This window comes from Brienomyrus brachyistius, chromosome 11 (genome assembly GCF_023856365.1).
Source record: "Brienomyrus brachyistius isolate T26 chromosome 11, BBRACH_0.4, whole genome shotgun sequence".
Classification (NCBI taxonomy): Eukaryota; Metazoa; Chordata; class Actinopteri; order Osteoglossiformes; family Mormyridae; genus Brienomyrus; species Brienomyrus brachyistius.
The window spans coordinates 3,449,538-3,465,404 of NC_064543.1; the positions used below are offsets into that span (position 1 = coordinate 3,449,538).

The 15,867-nt window shown below is 44.9% G+C and overlaps 1 protein-coding gene across 1 annotated transcript in view; it reads left to right on the plus strand.

The window, feature by feature from the left end:
* Window positions 1-384: 384 nt before the first annotated feature.
* The window catches only part of LOC125751967 (immunoglobulin superfamily DCC subclass member 4-like), a 39,051-nt gene continuing 23,568 nt past the window's right edge, over window positions 385-15,867 (plus strand). Inside the window, 3 exon segments of the mRNA XM_049031440.1 lie at window positions 385-998; window positions 9,778-10,095; window positions 14,885-15,026. Coding sequence (XP_048887397.1) covers window positions 932-998; window positions 9,778-10,095; window positions 14,885-15,026 — 527 coding nt within the window. The 5' untranslated portion in view covers window positions 385-931.

Consider the following 15,867-nt stretch of genomic DNA (forward strand, 5'->3'; position numbering starts at 1 on the left):
ATCTCTCAGAAAAAAAAATGTAATTTTTTGGTAAAACTTGGAAGGATTGTTTAAAAGTGTTTCTGGCATTATAGATAAAAAAAACCTAGATGGGTTGTTCTCTATGATGATCTCGGCACTCAAGTGTAACTGATGTAGCTCAATGGATGACATGTACACTCACTTATATACGTGATATGTGTGTAAATTAGCAATTTATTCTAGATAAATTTGGACTTGTACGATGGAACAATAAAAGTCAGTCTTAAATTTCTTAGACAAACGATTAACTAAAATCTAATGAATGGATGAATAATTTATGACAAGTGAGTGTATGTGTGTTTGCTGACAATGTCGGCAGAATATCGCTACCCCTTTAATATTTTGACCCCAATAGGACGAGCATTCACTCGCTCTCAGACCGCGTAACGGAGGAGGGCATTGCTGCCGGAGAGCCGGCTGCTGTCGCCGGGGCAGATGTGGTATACAGCGCCAGCCAGAGTCCGGTCCGAGGGTCCTTTTCGCTCACCGTGTGGCATATTAGTCTGCGGGTTACTGTAAAAGCAGGAACAAAAAGAAAGGGGGAGAGGGGGGTGAGCTGGACCACTGCCATAATTACAGGCGACTCCGGCAGACGCCTAAAGCGGGATTTACGTGTGTGAGAGTGAGTGTGTGTGCTGGGGGGGTGTAACATGTAACACACACACTTAACGTTCGCTCACAACATGGCGATGGAGCTCAGACAGCAGCGACCACCCTCCCCCGACTAAAAATGTTGCTCCGGCGTATTTAGAAGAAAGGACTACATATATAAAGGGATATTAACGAAATAATAATCAGCCACAAGCGGAGAAGAGCGCACGGGGGATTCCGACGTATGAATGCAGCTGACGGTACAGCCGAATAAGCCCACACGCTGCTGGCCCCTCTGCTGAAAAATCAAAGGCTTTACATGGCGGTGAAGAGTGTTTGGTTTCTCTGTCTACTTTCGCTGGGGTTCTGTGGTGTGGCTGACCAAGGTAAATGGGTTAAATGCGTGTTGTCTTGATTGTTGGTGTATGTCATTGTGGGGGCATGTTGGAGCAGAAGAGGCAGTATATCTCGCTCATTGCAGTATTTTGGAAACTACTGTAATTTATAGTGCGGGTAGATAAATTCCCCGTCGTGCATTTGATTTAGACGTTTGCGGACCCGCTATTTTTCTTTCTCTCCCTCTCTTTCTCTTTCTGCCGGGAGTTTTAAAGTACCTTTTTTGCTTGCGGGTAGTTAGAGCTCCGTGTCTGCAAATTGTGGCACCATGTGAACGCGGCGTCGCCGGGCTTGGGAGAACGTGCCTCGGGAGGAAGGTGTCCGGAGCCCGTGGGGAAGCCGTGCGTGCGCTGCCTGTCTGACACCCACGTTTCGTGGAGAACATCCCCCCCAGATGAACACTGTTGGAAACATGCGGGCAAAAAAAAAAAATAATATATTTTTTTTTTTTAGAAATCTGCGGCGCTCACTCTTCTATGTAATTCCAGTCACTCCTGGCTTTTCAAGTTGTCATCTGTGCGTGGTACAGCGCAAACGCATAAGCCGCGAGGCGAGCTAGTGACAGCAAGCTTATCAGGGTTGGTATTTAATAAGATGAAATAATACTCCCCAGTACAATAATAGTGTGATTAAAAACAAGAAGTACATCGGGGGATTCGAGCAGTCGCGCATATCGTGTGTATAAAGCATTGTGTAACGGAGTAGCACGTTGTAAAGGGCGGTTTTGTTCGGAGCGGACCATGTGCTCGGTGTTGTTATAGCGGCTGGCGAGGGGTGCGCGCCGTTGGCCGGCTGCAGCTGCTGTGTGCAGTGCGGCGGCATCAGCGGCAGATTGGGAGCCGGCCAAGTGGTACGGGTGGGAGGACTGAAAGGGGGAGATGGAGAGGACGGTCACGCAGCATTTACATGATGAAGGACACCGAAAAGTGCACGTCTAGCCGGCCTGACGCAGGTGAGGGAGAGGCACCGGTTAAACGTCTCCTGCTTGTCAGTCATAAACCGGAGCGCCGGTTCGGTTTCGTATGACCCGACACACTACGTGACTGGGTTGTGTCATTACTTTGAGGGTAGATGGTTCAGTTTGATCTCTAAATGTGTACTAGTATATCATTTAATCCCGATCCTTATTGTGTTTATTAAGCGCTAAATACAAAAACATCTTAGTGGAAACACATGAGCCATGTGATGATGATGATGATGATGATGATGATGATGATGGTGGTGGTGGTGATAAAATGTACTCAAGTACATAACAGAATAGTGGTTGCAGTCCGTGTGATTATATTTGATATGTGTTTGGGTTTTCTTAACATAGCCATATTTATGTTACATGTTATTTTATTTTGTTCTGTAAAACTGTAGTTAAAAAAAAATCATTTTTAATAGTTTTGAACTATTGGTTGGTTGTATTTTCTCACTGGATGAGCGAAACTGACTCATGAGTCCAAATCTACACATCGCCTGAGGGTAGGGGCAGGCTACGTGGCGGAGGTTGGTTAGCAAGTGTATCATGTAGTATCTGCTTACGTCTCTAGTTGTTTTTGGTTTTTCGCTTGATGCACATCATTGATTTGGTGTTTGTCTGTTGGCAGTGAGCAGTGACCACAAGAATTTCTCATCGGGTGTTCAGGACATGTCCGTGTGCATGGGAGACGTGATGAAGGTCACATGGTCTTACAGATTGGTGCTGATGGTTCTGCTGGATGGGTCACGTGATTGCTTGAAAAAAGCAACTAATAATAATACTGTTCTTACTGTGTGCTTGCTCCACTGACCCCATTACAGTGTGCTCATCACAAGGCACGTGAGCTGCACGGTCGATGGGAAAAGTCCCATATTTAAGGCTGGTAAAAGTAGCTTTTGCTCTAAAGCATCTTGGGGTCCCCCAGCGGTTCGTAATAGTGTGTGCCCAGTGAGCTGATGTCGTGCGGAGTAGGTCACATGGCTCCAGGTTGCATTCTTATTGGCAGGTCAGTTCTGTGGGGACTTTTTGTGGTGACCACTATTGGGACGGGATGGAATGCTACGCAGGTTACCTTGAGATGAATACGTTTAGCTGCTCGTCTGTGTGTCCTGTCTCTCAGGAATGTGTTTTTACTCGCTTGCATTCTTGCATGTCCATTTCTTCTGTGCACAGAGGATTGGTGTCCCCTACGCCCTGTGTCCAAGCTCTCTCCTCATCTGTGCCTCGGTTCCTTCTCCGGCCTGCCCAACTAGGACTCCTCTCCTGATGCACTCGCATCATAGGCTGCCACGTTTCTACTCGGATCAGTGACTGCTGCCCAGCTATCGTCCATTAGGCCCTGCCCTGTTCCAGGCTGAGCAATTCGGTGGTGTGGTGGCCCTGTTGCCCCGCCCGCAATTACCCTACCCTTCTCTTCTTGGCATTGGTGGCAGTTGCGCCATGTCTAGGATGACAACTATTCTTTTGTTTAATGTTTTATTTATAAAGTTAATTGCACTTTTACCATTGAATGTGGTGCTTTCTAAATGTTATAATTACGCTAATTATGTTTTGTAAATTACTGTTTTTTTTTTTCTTTTGCAACTGTTTCCCTTGGCAACAGGGATTTCCAGGATATGGAGGGGCAGAGTCAAGTGTTCCCCGTAAGGACGCTAAGATGTGTGTGGTGTCTGACAACTTGTGTGTCCCACACTACCGGCATCGCTATCGCGTCAAACGTTTACCCGTTTAAACACAGCAGCGATGTCGTATGTGGTGTACATGCATCCTGCTGTTTGTCTTGTGATTACTAACTGTTTGTTCAGTGTATGTGCTTTTCAGTTGCTTGTGTGTCTTTAAGAACTGTGCCGTCTTTATTCACACACGCCAAATCAAATTTGTTGTGTAAAGTGCCTGATGTAATAAAAGCGATCTTGATTCAGCAAGGGGCCTGTTTACTGTCTTGGAGGCACTTCCTTTGTGCCCTGTGGTTTCCGTGGTTGTGGGATTATAAAAAGTAACCTGCTGGCTGTGAATATTACCCGCCAACCCCCTGTCCCCCATGCAGGAGACAAGAGAGACGTGCTCTGTCACTGCTGGAACTCGCCACTAAAGTAGCTCCATTGTATACACCGAGAAAGGCTCAAAGTTTGTTCCTGAAACATTGTTTAATGATTGTTATTATTTGGCTATATAGTTCATTCTTTTAAATAAAGTTACTGGATTACTAATTTGTACAGGTGCACATGTATTGAAAGAAATCAGGCAGTTACAAACCATAGTTAATGTTACAGCTGTCTGTCATTCCCTCAGTCTTTGTCTCTGTCTTCCATGTTGAAACCTTTGTTACATGCGTTCTTTATCGCACTAAATTATTTGTTTCAGTTTTGCAATAATGAGCAAGTTTGTTGCTAGATACATAAATGGAAAACGAGGAAAGTTCTACATTTTGCAGCACTGATGTTTGTGCTCATGAGCATTCGACTGGTGATCAAAGTGTTTCCCAGCATCTCCCTGGACGCGATGGTGCCATGGAAGTTTATGTTTGTAAGGATTTTGACAGGCTGTTTTTATACCGTGTGAGGGATTTTAATGGTATTTGACAGAATTTGTGTGTGGAGTTATTACAGACACGTCTGGATGTTTGTGTGAGGGATTTGCACATTGTGTTTGAGGCCTTTTTTGAGGGGTGTTGTGCTGTGTGAAGGAGCTCGCCAATATGAAGGTTTTGCTTTTGATTTGTTTCATGCTTTATTTGCTGCTTGCGGGTCTTTATGTGAGGTGTTTAGATGGTGTTGCGGGTGTTTTAATTGTGCATGGAAGTCTTCTCTGCCCGAGCCACTTCCTCATAACGCTCATTGGGTAAACAGTCATACGATCACATTCCTATCATTCCGTGCTGGTGGCCACTAAGTCACATGACTGGGGGATTCTGCATGGGGACGGGAGAAAGGAGGGGGACATTATTGGGGGAAGACCCTCATAAGCTGAATGAAGTACACCCGCAGAGAAAATGGACACACAGCTGAGAACGCACTGCCACACACACTCACCTGTGTGAGGTTTTCAGCGGTCCAGTAATTCCAGGATGCCAGAAGCGAAAGAAAGAACAGCTGGTCTGAATTTAGCCCAGTACAGCTTCATTTGAATGAGGGATAATTGTGATGTTGTGAGCAAGGAGAACTTGCCTTTCCAAGCTATTTTCTCAGGTTGTCGCCCGTTGGCTTTTAGTTAATGCAGTTGGGTTCAGCACTGTATGATTTGGGAAGAGTGGCTACAGGGAAGCCTCAGTTAGCATGGAGGAGGGGTCAATTTCGTCATCTTTTTCCTGGTAATGGTTGGTTGGATCTGGATTGTGTGGTCACTCGGGGGACTGTCTGCAGCCATAGGGTTTCATTGCCTAGTGGACACTGCAACAGGACCAAAGCCCTCCCTCTTTATCTTCTCCTAGACCACCCACACATCTCAGCTCTCCCATCAAATTTAAATATAAAACCAGTTTTATCTCAGTCTCATCCCCCCCCCCCCCCCCCCCCCCCCCCCTCCGGATGGTCCATTGCTGTTAAATGAGCCAGCGACACTCGGTCAAGGTGTTCTGCACATCTTTTTTGTGTGGGTGAAGTAGAAAGCTTTAGACCCCTGTTTCGTTACTGGGGGGAGGGGATTTCAAGGTCCAGTATGTTGTGTAGCAGCTGAAGGCAGGAGAACTGAGTGGGCTTACAGGAAAAGCTGGTAGTTGGTGGCTGAACTTGGGTGGAGTATGGAGAACAGTGAGATTATCTGTCCCAGGAAGGCACTGTGATGCTAGTTCGGTGTCCTTTTTTCCCCTCCTTTAACTATAGAATAGTGTACTATAGAATAGTCATACTTTCTTCATCTTGTGAGGAAATTCTTTATGCTTGTCCCGTCTTTCTCTCCTGTGTGCTCTCCACACAAATACATAGGCAGATGAGAGTGAGCTTGGGGATTGGGGGGGTCATAGCAAAGAGTCAGCCAACACCCAACATCTCTGGAGCAGCGGGAGGTTAAGGGTCTAGCTTAAGGGCCCTAACAGCTGTACCAGTCCTGCGGCCCTGGAGTTCAGACTAGTGATCATGAGTCCTAACCCAGTGCACACAGCAACCCCCCCTTTATTGAGGTCATATATATGTAAGAACAGATTAATTATGTGCATGTGATGTGTTCTTTTAATACATGTGGTTGAACTTCACTGACTTACAAAATCATGTAGGCAAAATTAAGGTTACGTCCGGTGTCATGCACTCAGTTTTGTTGTAGGTAAAAAAAAAAGATTGAAATTGCAGGTTTAACTGAATGTGGGTTTGGGTCTGTAGCTCTTACAGGTGATCTGAGACCTACCCTGGCATTCATTGAGCACTGCTAATCAAAATAAGTGTGGGGGTGTGCCTGAAATCAGACACTTGTTTGCTACGTAGTTGACGATATGTAATATGCAGGGTAAGCAATATATCCAAATCCTCAGCATGGATAAGACTGTAGGCAAACAATTCCTGGATAACATACTGCATTCTTTAAAATTCTGAGGTGGCCAGTGGTTGCTATGCTATCCCACAAGGTCACTGGAGCCAGAGACCGTTCAGAAATTTGTGTCAAGGTGGCAGGAGGAAGTACCGACTATGTGCAAATGTCAATAGAAAACAATAACTAGTTACATAAGTTGGCTTGAATACGTATTTTCGTCATTGATTGTTTTTAAATTTTGTGAGCGTCAAGCTACATCACTGGTACGCACCGTCAAGTAATGTGCGAGACGGCATCTGCAGTTTGTCCGAGTGCTTTAGCACTGTTCTCATGCATACTTAAAATACATACTACATCAGGCTTTGGCAATTCCAGTCCTGTTTTCATATTTCTCTGCTCAGACATACCTACCAAAGCCGGTAATTAGCTGATTAGGATGTGTTAGAGCAGGGAGATCTGCAATCTGTGTTTGATTCTGACCCTCCTGTACCGGATTTGGGGAATCCTGTACTATCACAATCGAGTAGAAGCCTTCTAATGAAATTCCGTATGTATTGTGTAAATAGGTGATTTTCAGATGCACCCCCTTCTCCCCATGATCCGAATGACAGCCCTGACCCACCCTCCACTGCGTACGCAGTCTCGATAACCTTATACCCTGTTTTCCGAGGGAGCGGCGTAGATAAAAGCCTATTAAGTTCAATGTTTGGACAGCAGCGCGACGTTGTTTGGCTACACAAAGCTGGCTGTGTCTGCAGTTACCGTACAGGGAGTTCCCCGATGTGTACTGCAACCCCTGGGCGGCTTTGGTCCAAAATTAGTTTGAGATTTTCCCCTGCTGCGTTATAGCCTTTGTTTGACACTTGGCACAAAGCTGTCAGGTAGGTTGTTTGTTAACAAGACATTGATGCAGAGTATTAATGGTCAACGTGTGTGGTGACGGTGTGTGTATGTTTCCTTTCCCGACAGTCATTTTGTTCATCTGCTTGTGCCCACCTATAAATGAAAGTGACCTTGTTCGCTGTGTGTGGGCAGTGAAATGCATAATTGTTTTGGTGCGTGTTTTTGAGACCACATTGAAGAAAGAATGTGAGGTAGGTGCGATCAGCAGACACGGATGCACACATCGGTACACCAGTCAGGCGTGCAGCCTCCATGCCCTGGCGGTATGGTGGTCAGGGCCCCACACAGCAGCAGAGTCTGAAACCTAATCCTCCCTTTTCTTTTTCATGCATTCAATAGCATAGCTCTAGTAACATGGTGTCTGCAGCCACGGTTCATGTTAATCTGGTAAATAATGACAGATGACCGGTCCTTGGAGCTGGAGAATAACAGTGGTGATTATATTGATTATGAAATGAAGACTGTGCCCCACACATGCTCTATTGTTTTACTCCTATTAATGCTTCTTTTCTCACTCCTACCTTTGCTTCCAGTCTAACACCTCCTTATTTTTAAGGACAGACAGGAAGTATGAGCTGTGAGGTATCTGATATTCTGCCATTCAGCATGGCACACTGTTTGAGCAGCAGGGGATGGGGGCTAGCCCCTCCCCGACCTCTCCCCACACCTCCCATACCATGTCAGTAGCAGTGCCTCAGTGAGGCTGATTTATAATTCTGCGTAGAATTTATACTATATGTAAAAGCGTAGACGTCCCTTAGACGTGCACCTCCTCAGAAATGAAACGCGTTGCGGGGATGCACACACTTTGACTGATCCACTTGGTAGCATTGCACTTTCTGTTGCGCAGATATTTTGGTGGTGTTTGTTCACAGCTGGGAGAATGTTGGTGTGGGGAAAAGTTGTCTTTATCTCATTGCCAGCATGCTGTTTTTGGTGATGGTTACAGACGGCCACGCTAGGGCTGCATAATATCGGAAAATATCAGATATCGCGGTGTGATTTTAAATGATTTTTTTTAGGATAAATATTGCGATATTTATGAAGTAGAAAAAGAGTTCAAAATAAATACATCTCTCACAAGCATGTCTATGAATGCATGAAAATGGTTTTGGCTCAGAGAGCACAGGCAGAGCTCATGCTTAGGCAGCAGTGTTAAACATTAAACTGATTTTAAAATTATATGTAATGAATGAAAGTTACATTGAAATAGCACTTTTTAAACACCCAGAGTACTTTACAGAATGAATGGGGAGCCACTTCAACCACCACCAGATAATCCCGATGCTAGATAATCTGGAAAAGGAACAATCGGTACAACTGCAAAACTTGCAAAGTTTTCTTTCCTATTGCAGAGTAAAAATGTTTTAGCAAAACCGCCCTCAACCAGCTAGTGTCTTGGTGATGTAATTGCAGAGTGACACACATACACCAGCGCACAAGTATAAATGGTCAAGATGGCATAAGTAGGCTGTGCTGTGTAGGTTCAACACAGAAGTATAGATCAGTCTGTAGTCTGTATGCATTTCTAGTTGCAGTTCAAAGCTCGCAATAGGACAGTTGCGTTTATCCCTGGTCAGCAGGCTTGGCCTTGTATGAGGCACTATAGCTTGAGTGTATGGTTGAGGGAGAACCCTTGTTGCATGCTTTTGTCAGCCAGCAACACTGACCTTGGCCATATACCAAAAAGAGTCTGGAGTTGCCTTTACTCCCCATCACCCACCGACCCGCAACTGTCGGTTTTTCTTTATAAAAGATTCCTTGTGTCTACCGGCGCAGAGGACCACTGCAGCGGGATACAGCCAAATCGGCTTACGAATGCCCTGGCCTTGTCAACACTAGCCGTCTCTCCCTCAATACCAACTTGCTGAACTACCACTCGGATCCTTTCCTTTCTGTTCTTCCAGTCACCGAGTCGCCCAGTCATACTATCAGACCCACACACTGAGACTTAAGGCAGGTTTTTCCATGGCCTCCTAGGGTTTTCTAAGAACGGCCTTCAGAATTTGAAAATGCCAGGAGTCCGGGTATTTGTATATATAGTGTGCTGACGGGGGAATGGTTTAGCACTATTTAGTGAAAGAGGAAAGCATGCGCTGTCTTGTGTTGATGGCTTTGGTTGGGGTTCCTGTCCCTTTTTCCTGTGCAGCACATTGGATATTGTGATCTTTATGGACAAATCAATCAAAACGAACCACCATTCATGCTTCAGTATGAAATACTTTTCCGAGGAATCGGAAAATTCTGCTGTGATTCTGTAACAGCAATGTAGCTCACATGGTTGATTCTCCCATCTTTCTCCTTAAAGCATCATCCCCGTTCTCTTGCTTCATCTCTCCTCCTCTTTGCAGATGCCTCTCCTTGTGCCCTGAAAGCTCAGGTGTGGAACAGCAGCTCTCCCAGCTGACTGAGCACTGTCATCTACCTCCCTCTCTATGCAGAGAAGCCGGTGTCTTTGGAGCTGAGCTGCGGGGCGGGGCCCATCCACATGGTGCTGGATCCCGGACAGTCCCTCCTGCTCGACTGCCACCCGAGGGCTATAGACACGCCCCTCAACGTCACCTGGGTGCACGACGGGGCACCCGTGCTTGATAGTGAGGCTGCCTGGGTTCTTCCCAATGGCTCTCTGGTGGTGCATCCCTCTTCCAGAGAGGCCAGTGAGGGTGGGACCTCCCACGGCGTGGAGGGAGGATACAGCTGCATCTCCAGCAGCCCTTATGGAACGCTAGCGAGTGACACCATCACACTGCAGCTCTCCAGTAAGTCCTAAGCCATCTCCTCCTGACCAAATCTTCAGAACCTCTTGCCATTGTAAGGTTCTGTTGTGTAATGCTCACTGTGTGTTCATGCCTGTTACTCAAACAATGTGCATTCCAGTATTTATGCATTTTAATCTACTTACCTGTAAGCAGAATTAGGATTTGCGCATACAGGTGTGTCATTCTTGCAAACTAATTAACGCAACACAATTTTTTGCATTTTTAAAGAAATTGTACAACTTAATTATCTAAACTGATGATTTTGTCTCTGGGGTAGATAATCGGTTTTATTATACTATCATGGTGTTCCCCAGCTTACAGGGTATACATATGGTTTTAGCACCATTCAACGATAGACACTTTGGCATATTAACCAGTAACTCAAAAACAGTTTTATAAATCTTTTTCGAACTTTGCATAGGCAAAAGTATGAGTGAGTTACTAAAATTGGTTACATTTTGAGACAGATTTCTCCAAAAATGAAGTAACGCCACATTGATAACCTGGAAAAGGGTAATTTTGACATTTGACCCTGTTATGACTCAAAAAGTGTTTGATGGATCTTTTTCAGACTTTTTTTGATGGACATTTTTTCAAATAATGCAGAGGCATTGTATGGGTGCCAAAGTGAAAAGAATTGAAAATTCAGACAGATCGTCCCAAAATTCAAGTGGCAGTAAATTAATATGAAAGCGGACGATATTAAAAACTATTCGATGGATCTTTCTGCTGCTTCACAAAAACAGATCTACATCTGGTTTAATTTTCAGAGTTGCCCCAAAAATGAAACAACAGCACTGTTTGGCAACAACGAAAGGAAATGACATGTATGTGTTTGAGTATGTCTGAAAAGGAGAGCGAATATGCATGTTTAACAGTTAAAAATGTTCAGCCATGAGTCAGGATGTTGTTGTTCATTGTATACTTTAAGTGAAAACCAAAAGTTAGCAATACTTTGATTTTTACATACTGTTCTTGTTCTAACACTGTAGGGCACAGGATGATTTTCTGAATATTCTGCAATAAAATTTATATTAATTTTTAATTACTAGCCTCCCCATTTTTGACAAATTCTGTCTGTAGCCGGTAGTTGGTCAGTGAAATCTTGGGAAACTCAGTGAAATGTATTGTCGGAGAATTTATTTGTGTTACTCCTTTTTTAGACATGTGGGAAAAGCGTATTAGGTAGGCTTGCAATAATATTTTCTTTAAATTGCGGTGTTTTTCTTTTGGTGAAATTTGTCGTGTGAAGTGCACCAGGGTCATTGGACATATGGCATTACCGTGCATCGGACTCCAAGCTTCATTTTCAACTGTGTGTGTGTGTGCGTGCGTTTGAGAAACAGATTATAATTAACCATGTTTAACCATTCAAATTCAATTCTGTAAATAAGGATGTTTTTGTTCAGTTGTTTTTTTTCCTTTCTTTTTTTTTACATCCATCCCACATATTGTGCATGATATCGCCCCATATAGAAAAAAAATTCTAGAGCATGATTTAGAATTGTCATCCCTTTTCTGGTAGTTTGTAGATAGAGCTTTGTGTTAACAATCGAGAGCTGCGGGGTTAAAATCCAACAAAGCAATTGTACCTGTAAGCCCCATTCAATAAAAGCGGCAGTTAAATATGAATGAGTTACATATGCATCGTGGGCCTAAACTGCCTCACTGCAGTTCCTTTGCACTCCACTGGGGATTTATGCCCCACGATTTGAATACCTGTGATATGTATACCTAGCAATAGTGTATCTGTTGCAGTTCTTACTTTTATGTCACAAAAAAAGTTGGTCATAGTGCAGAAGTGAAATAAATAGAAAATAGATATTGGAGGTTTAAAACATGTAAATAAATGACAGTTTCAAACATGGACATTAAAACTTACACCTAGGAACGCCAGTAGCCGCCTAATTGGTGGGGAAAGGTTCTGCAAATTGACATATAAGTGGAATATGCAATAATTAAATAAGTGTACTTTCACACCTTCATGTCACAACAAGGACTGCACTCAGGTTAAAAACACATTCATTAAATTTCCATCCAGTCATTCTAGAAATTGTACTCCACTTTCACATTTCCAGGTGAGCTATCCAGTACTTCTAGAAATTGTAGAAGTTGGTGAGTATGGGACGAGTATGGCTTAGATAGCCAAACTAAATGACAGGGCTTTCTGGGGAATAAAATACTGTTGTTTCTGACAGCACCAAATTTAGTTTATTTCTGTAATAAAGAAAATTATTTCATAAAACCCAGGGCGACACTTAGGGAAATGATAATAAATAACAGAACTACTAAATAATAACTGAGCAAAAAATGTACATCTTATCCAACAAATTTTGTTGTGGATTGCAATAAAGTTGAATCTATCTGTCTGTGTCTTTCTGTCTGTGTCTCTCTGTCTGTCTCTCCTTCGTACTGTCTCTCTGTCTGTGTCTCTCTGTCTGTCTCTCTCTCTGTCTGTCTGTCTGTCTCTCCTTCGTACTGTCTCTCTGTCTGTGTCTCTCTGTCTGTCTCTCTCTCTGTCTGTCTGTCTCTCCTTCGTACTGTCTCTCTGTCTGTGTCTCTCTGTCTGTCTCTGTCTGTCTGTCTCTCCTTCGTACTGTCTCTCTGTATGTGTCTCTCTGTCTGTGTCTCTGTCTCTCCTTCATACTGTCTCTCTGTCTGTCTCTCTGTCTGTCTGTCTCCTTCATACTGTCTCTCTGTATGTGTCTCTCTGTCTGTGTCTCTGTCTGTCTGTCTCTCCTTCGTACTGTCTCTCTGTCTGTGTCTCTCTGTCTGTCTGTCTGTCTCCTTCGTACTGTCTCTCTGTCTGTCTGTCTGTCTCTCCTTCTTACTGTCTCTCTGTATGTGTCTCTGTCTGTGTCTCTCTGTCTCTCCGTCGTACTGTCTCTCTGTCTGTCTGTCTATTTATTTCTTGGGTTTTGTTTTCTTTTTTCCCTCAAACCTTCTCATGTTTACAAGAACGACCCACTGCTAGAGATTGTCACACTATCCGACAGTGTGGCCGATGGTCTGCCCTGCACAGGTAGCATCCAGTAAGTGTAGCACAGGTGGTTTACTGAACTGGTGAAATTCCCCTCCTTCCCTGTGCTTTCAGAGGCCATCAGGTTTTATTTTGTTATCAACCGTGTTATGAGTGTTATGAGCCCTGTCTGGACTTTCCTGCTTTGGTGGTCTGTCACATGCTTATTATGTTTATGATATTCTCTACTAGTGGGGTGGGGTCTTGTGTACCGTAGGGGATGCCCCAGATCTGCACGCACATTAAGCTTGTCTTTCAGTGAGGAAATCGGATCTCTTTTGGGCTGCTGAGCAACGGAGAGGTTCTTGGAGGTCACAGTACAGTCAGGACAAGTCAGCCAGGTGGGGGGAGGGAAAAAGAGTCGGGTCCTGTAACACTGATGAGATTCATGACCCTGTGGCAAACTCAGTACACTGTGTGTAGAGACCGGACCTCTGCCAGCTGTCCCTGTATATAGGGACAGACTCTCTCTACCCTGATTTTATATTCTATGTCTAGCTTGTGTAAGAGCTTGAAATGAAAAGCAGAGAATTCTGGTTTTGAGCGGAGTTGCTTGTTAGCAGATGGGAAGCTGGGAGAGGGAAAATAATTTGACAGACAAGGGCCCAGAGAATGGAGGGTGTTTGTTTTGGAGACACAGGGCAGGCTGATTGTACCTTTCAAAGTTAATTAAGGACGCATAGGCACAGACCTTGAGAGAGACTTCATTGAGGAGTGACCCGTTGTGATGAGCTGTTCTAAACGTCACCTCTGTCCTTGACAATTCTTCGCTAACTCTCATGGAAGTCAGGTCACGGCTGCGGTCAGCTGAAAGGCTTCCCAGGTCGGCCAGCTCTTTTGCGCCGTCCATCAGGTCACGTTTTTTCAGGCTCCCCGCTTCCACAGGCAGGTTCAAATCCAAGCCATTCCAAAAAGAGCCGGGGGGGGGTGTTTACATCAAAATAACCTTCATGTGTTTGGCTGGCGCATGTGCTCCTGGGGAGAATTTCGTTTTTAATCTATGTGCACGTGCTGCCTCATTTTTCCTGCCTTTGCACACTTTGCAAGCGTTCGCACACTCGTACATTTGTGCAGAGTACATGTGGCACCTGTAACTGGCATCTCTCCAAGTGTTTACATTACTGCTGTCTGCTGTGTAAGCTTTGCATGGGTGGTTTATTAACTAACTCAAGCACATTGATCAATAGGATTTGCCCTTACAGCGCACAAAGAATACTTCCACAAAGCTGAAGATCCTTCGGACGGTGGCGCGTCCGTCATAAATGTACTCTTTTCAGCAAATTCGTGAACTTTCACAAAGTTTCACTTGTTTTTGAAATGTAGAGAAGACCTGCTGTAGTCTGACCATATATGCACTTTCTGCTGAAAAGCTTCCCGCTCATGTTGCTGTTTATATAAACATATATACCACCAGGATGTCCTGTTCCTAGCTTGTGCCGCTGCTTTCGTTGTCTTTGGGAACGTATATTGGCTTCACGCAAAAGTCGATAAACCTTGCAAAACGTAGAGTATGCATTTTGGGATTTTTCATGAGTAGCCCGTGACCTGCGCCGACCAGCATTAGTGTGCTGGTCCGACTGAGTTTAACAAAAATGTGAGGAGCAGATAACTATGTAAAGCTGAGTCATTTCACGTTGAGGGTCAGCGCCCCTGTCACTGCCTGTCACTAGCACTGCAGGTGTTGGCAGCTGCTGTCAGATATGTGTCCTGTTCTGCATCAGTCACATTTGTGCTTCTCTCTTGTGTTTCTCTGCCTCCCTCGGCTTACAGGCTTGTCATCCTTCCTTCTGCACCCAGAGCCCCAGGAGGTACCAGCAGGGGGCATCGCTCGATTTGAGTGCCATGCAGACGGCCTGCCCATGCCCAGCATCACCTGGGAGAGGGACCAGGTGCCCGTGCCTAACCAACCTAGGTGAGGCTGCCCCTTCCCCCCGCCCAGCATGCTTACTTGTGCTCTCTCATGTGTGCCCGGGATGTGTGCCCGGGATGTTTGCCCGGGGTCTTCCACCACCTTCAAATGTCTATGATCTTCAGGGCGGGGCAGCCTCTTTGATAGCCACCCATTAACTCCGTGTTGATTTGTGACAAAGCTGGTTACTGAATAAACAGCCCGCTGTAAATTTTAGTGACAGGACAGTCTGCGTGTGGTATAAATGTGGATGTAAGTGAGAGGGTAGTCTGCGGCTGGTATAAATGTATTTGATGTCTCCCCGGTTGACTGGCTTTCAGAGATAAGAGCGCTAGTTCTGCTCTGGCAGCCTCCTGATCAGCTTAGGGTTAGGAAATAAAGGCCAAATCTTTCCTATTCCTTCTTTGCCTCTTCTCTTTTTCTATCCCATTTCTCCTCCTTTTCCTCCCTCTTATTTTTCATACTACCAGCCTTTCTTGGGGGAAATTCCCACCTCTCTATTAGCTCTGGGCTTGCAGGCACCTCACTGGGTCCCTTGGGGGGGGGGGCAGGAGGTCAAGAAGAGCATGCAGTACAGTGTGCCAGTTAGCCATCCGCTAACGCGCTCTAAATATCGCTTAATGAAATGTCACGGTTTAGGTGTTTATAACAAACTTTCCTAAAAAATGTAGATATCGGCAGCAAGTTGCATGAGAATTCACATGTACAATCCGGGATGTCAGCAGCTGCAGTCATACTTGGATTCCTCCAATGAACATTCAGCCATGCATATGAGCAGCGGTGGAAGGTTCAGGTTCAGAGAGTACAAATCCAGACCAAGAATTTGTTTCAACCAACCAGGTGG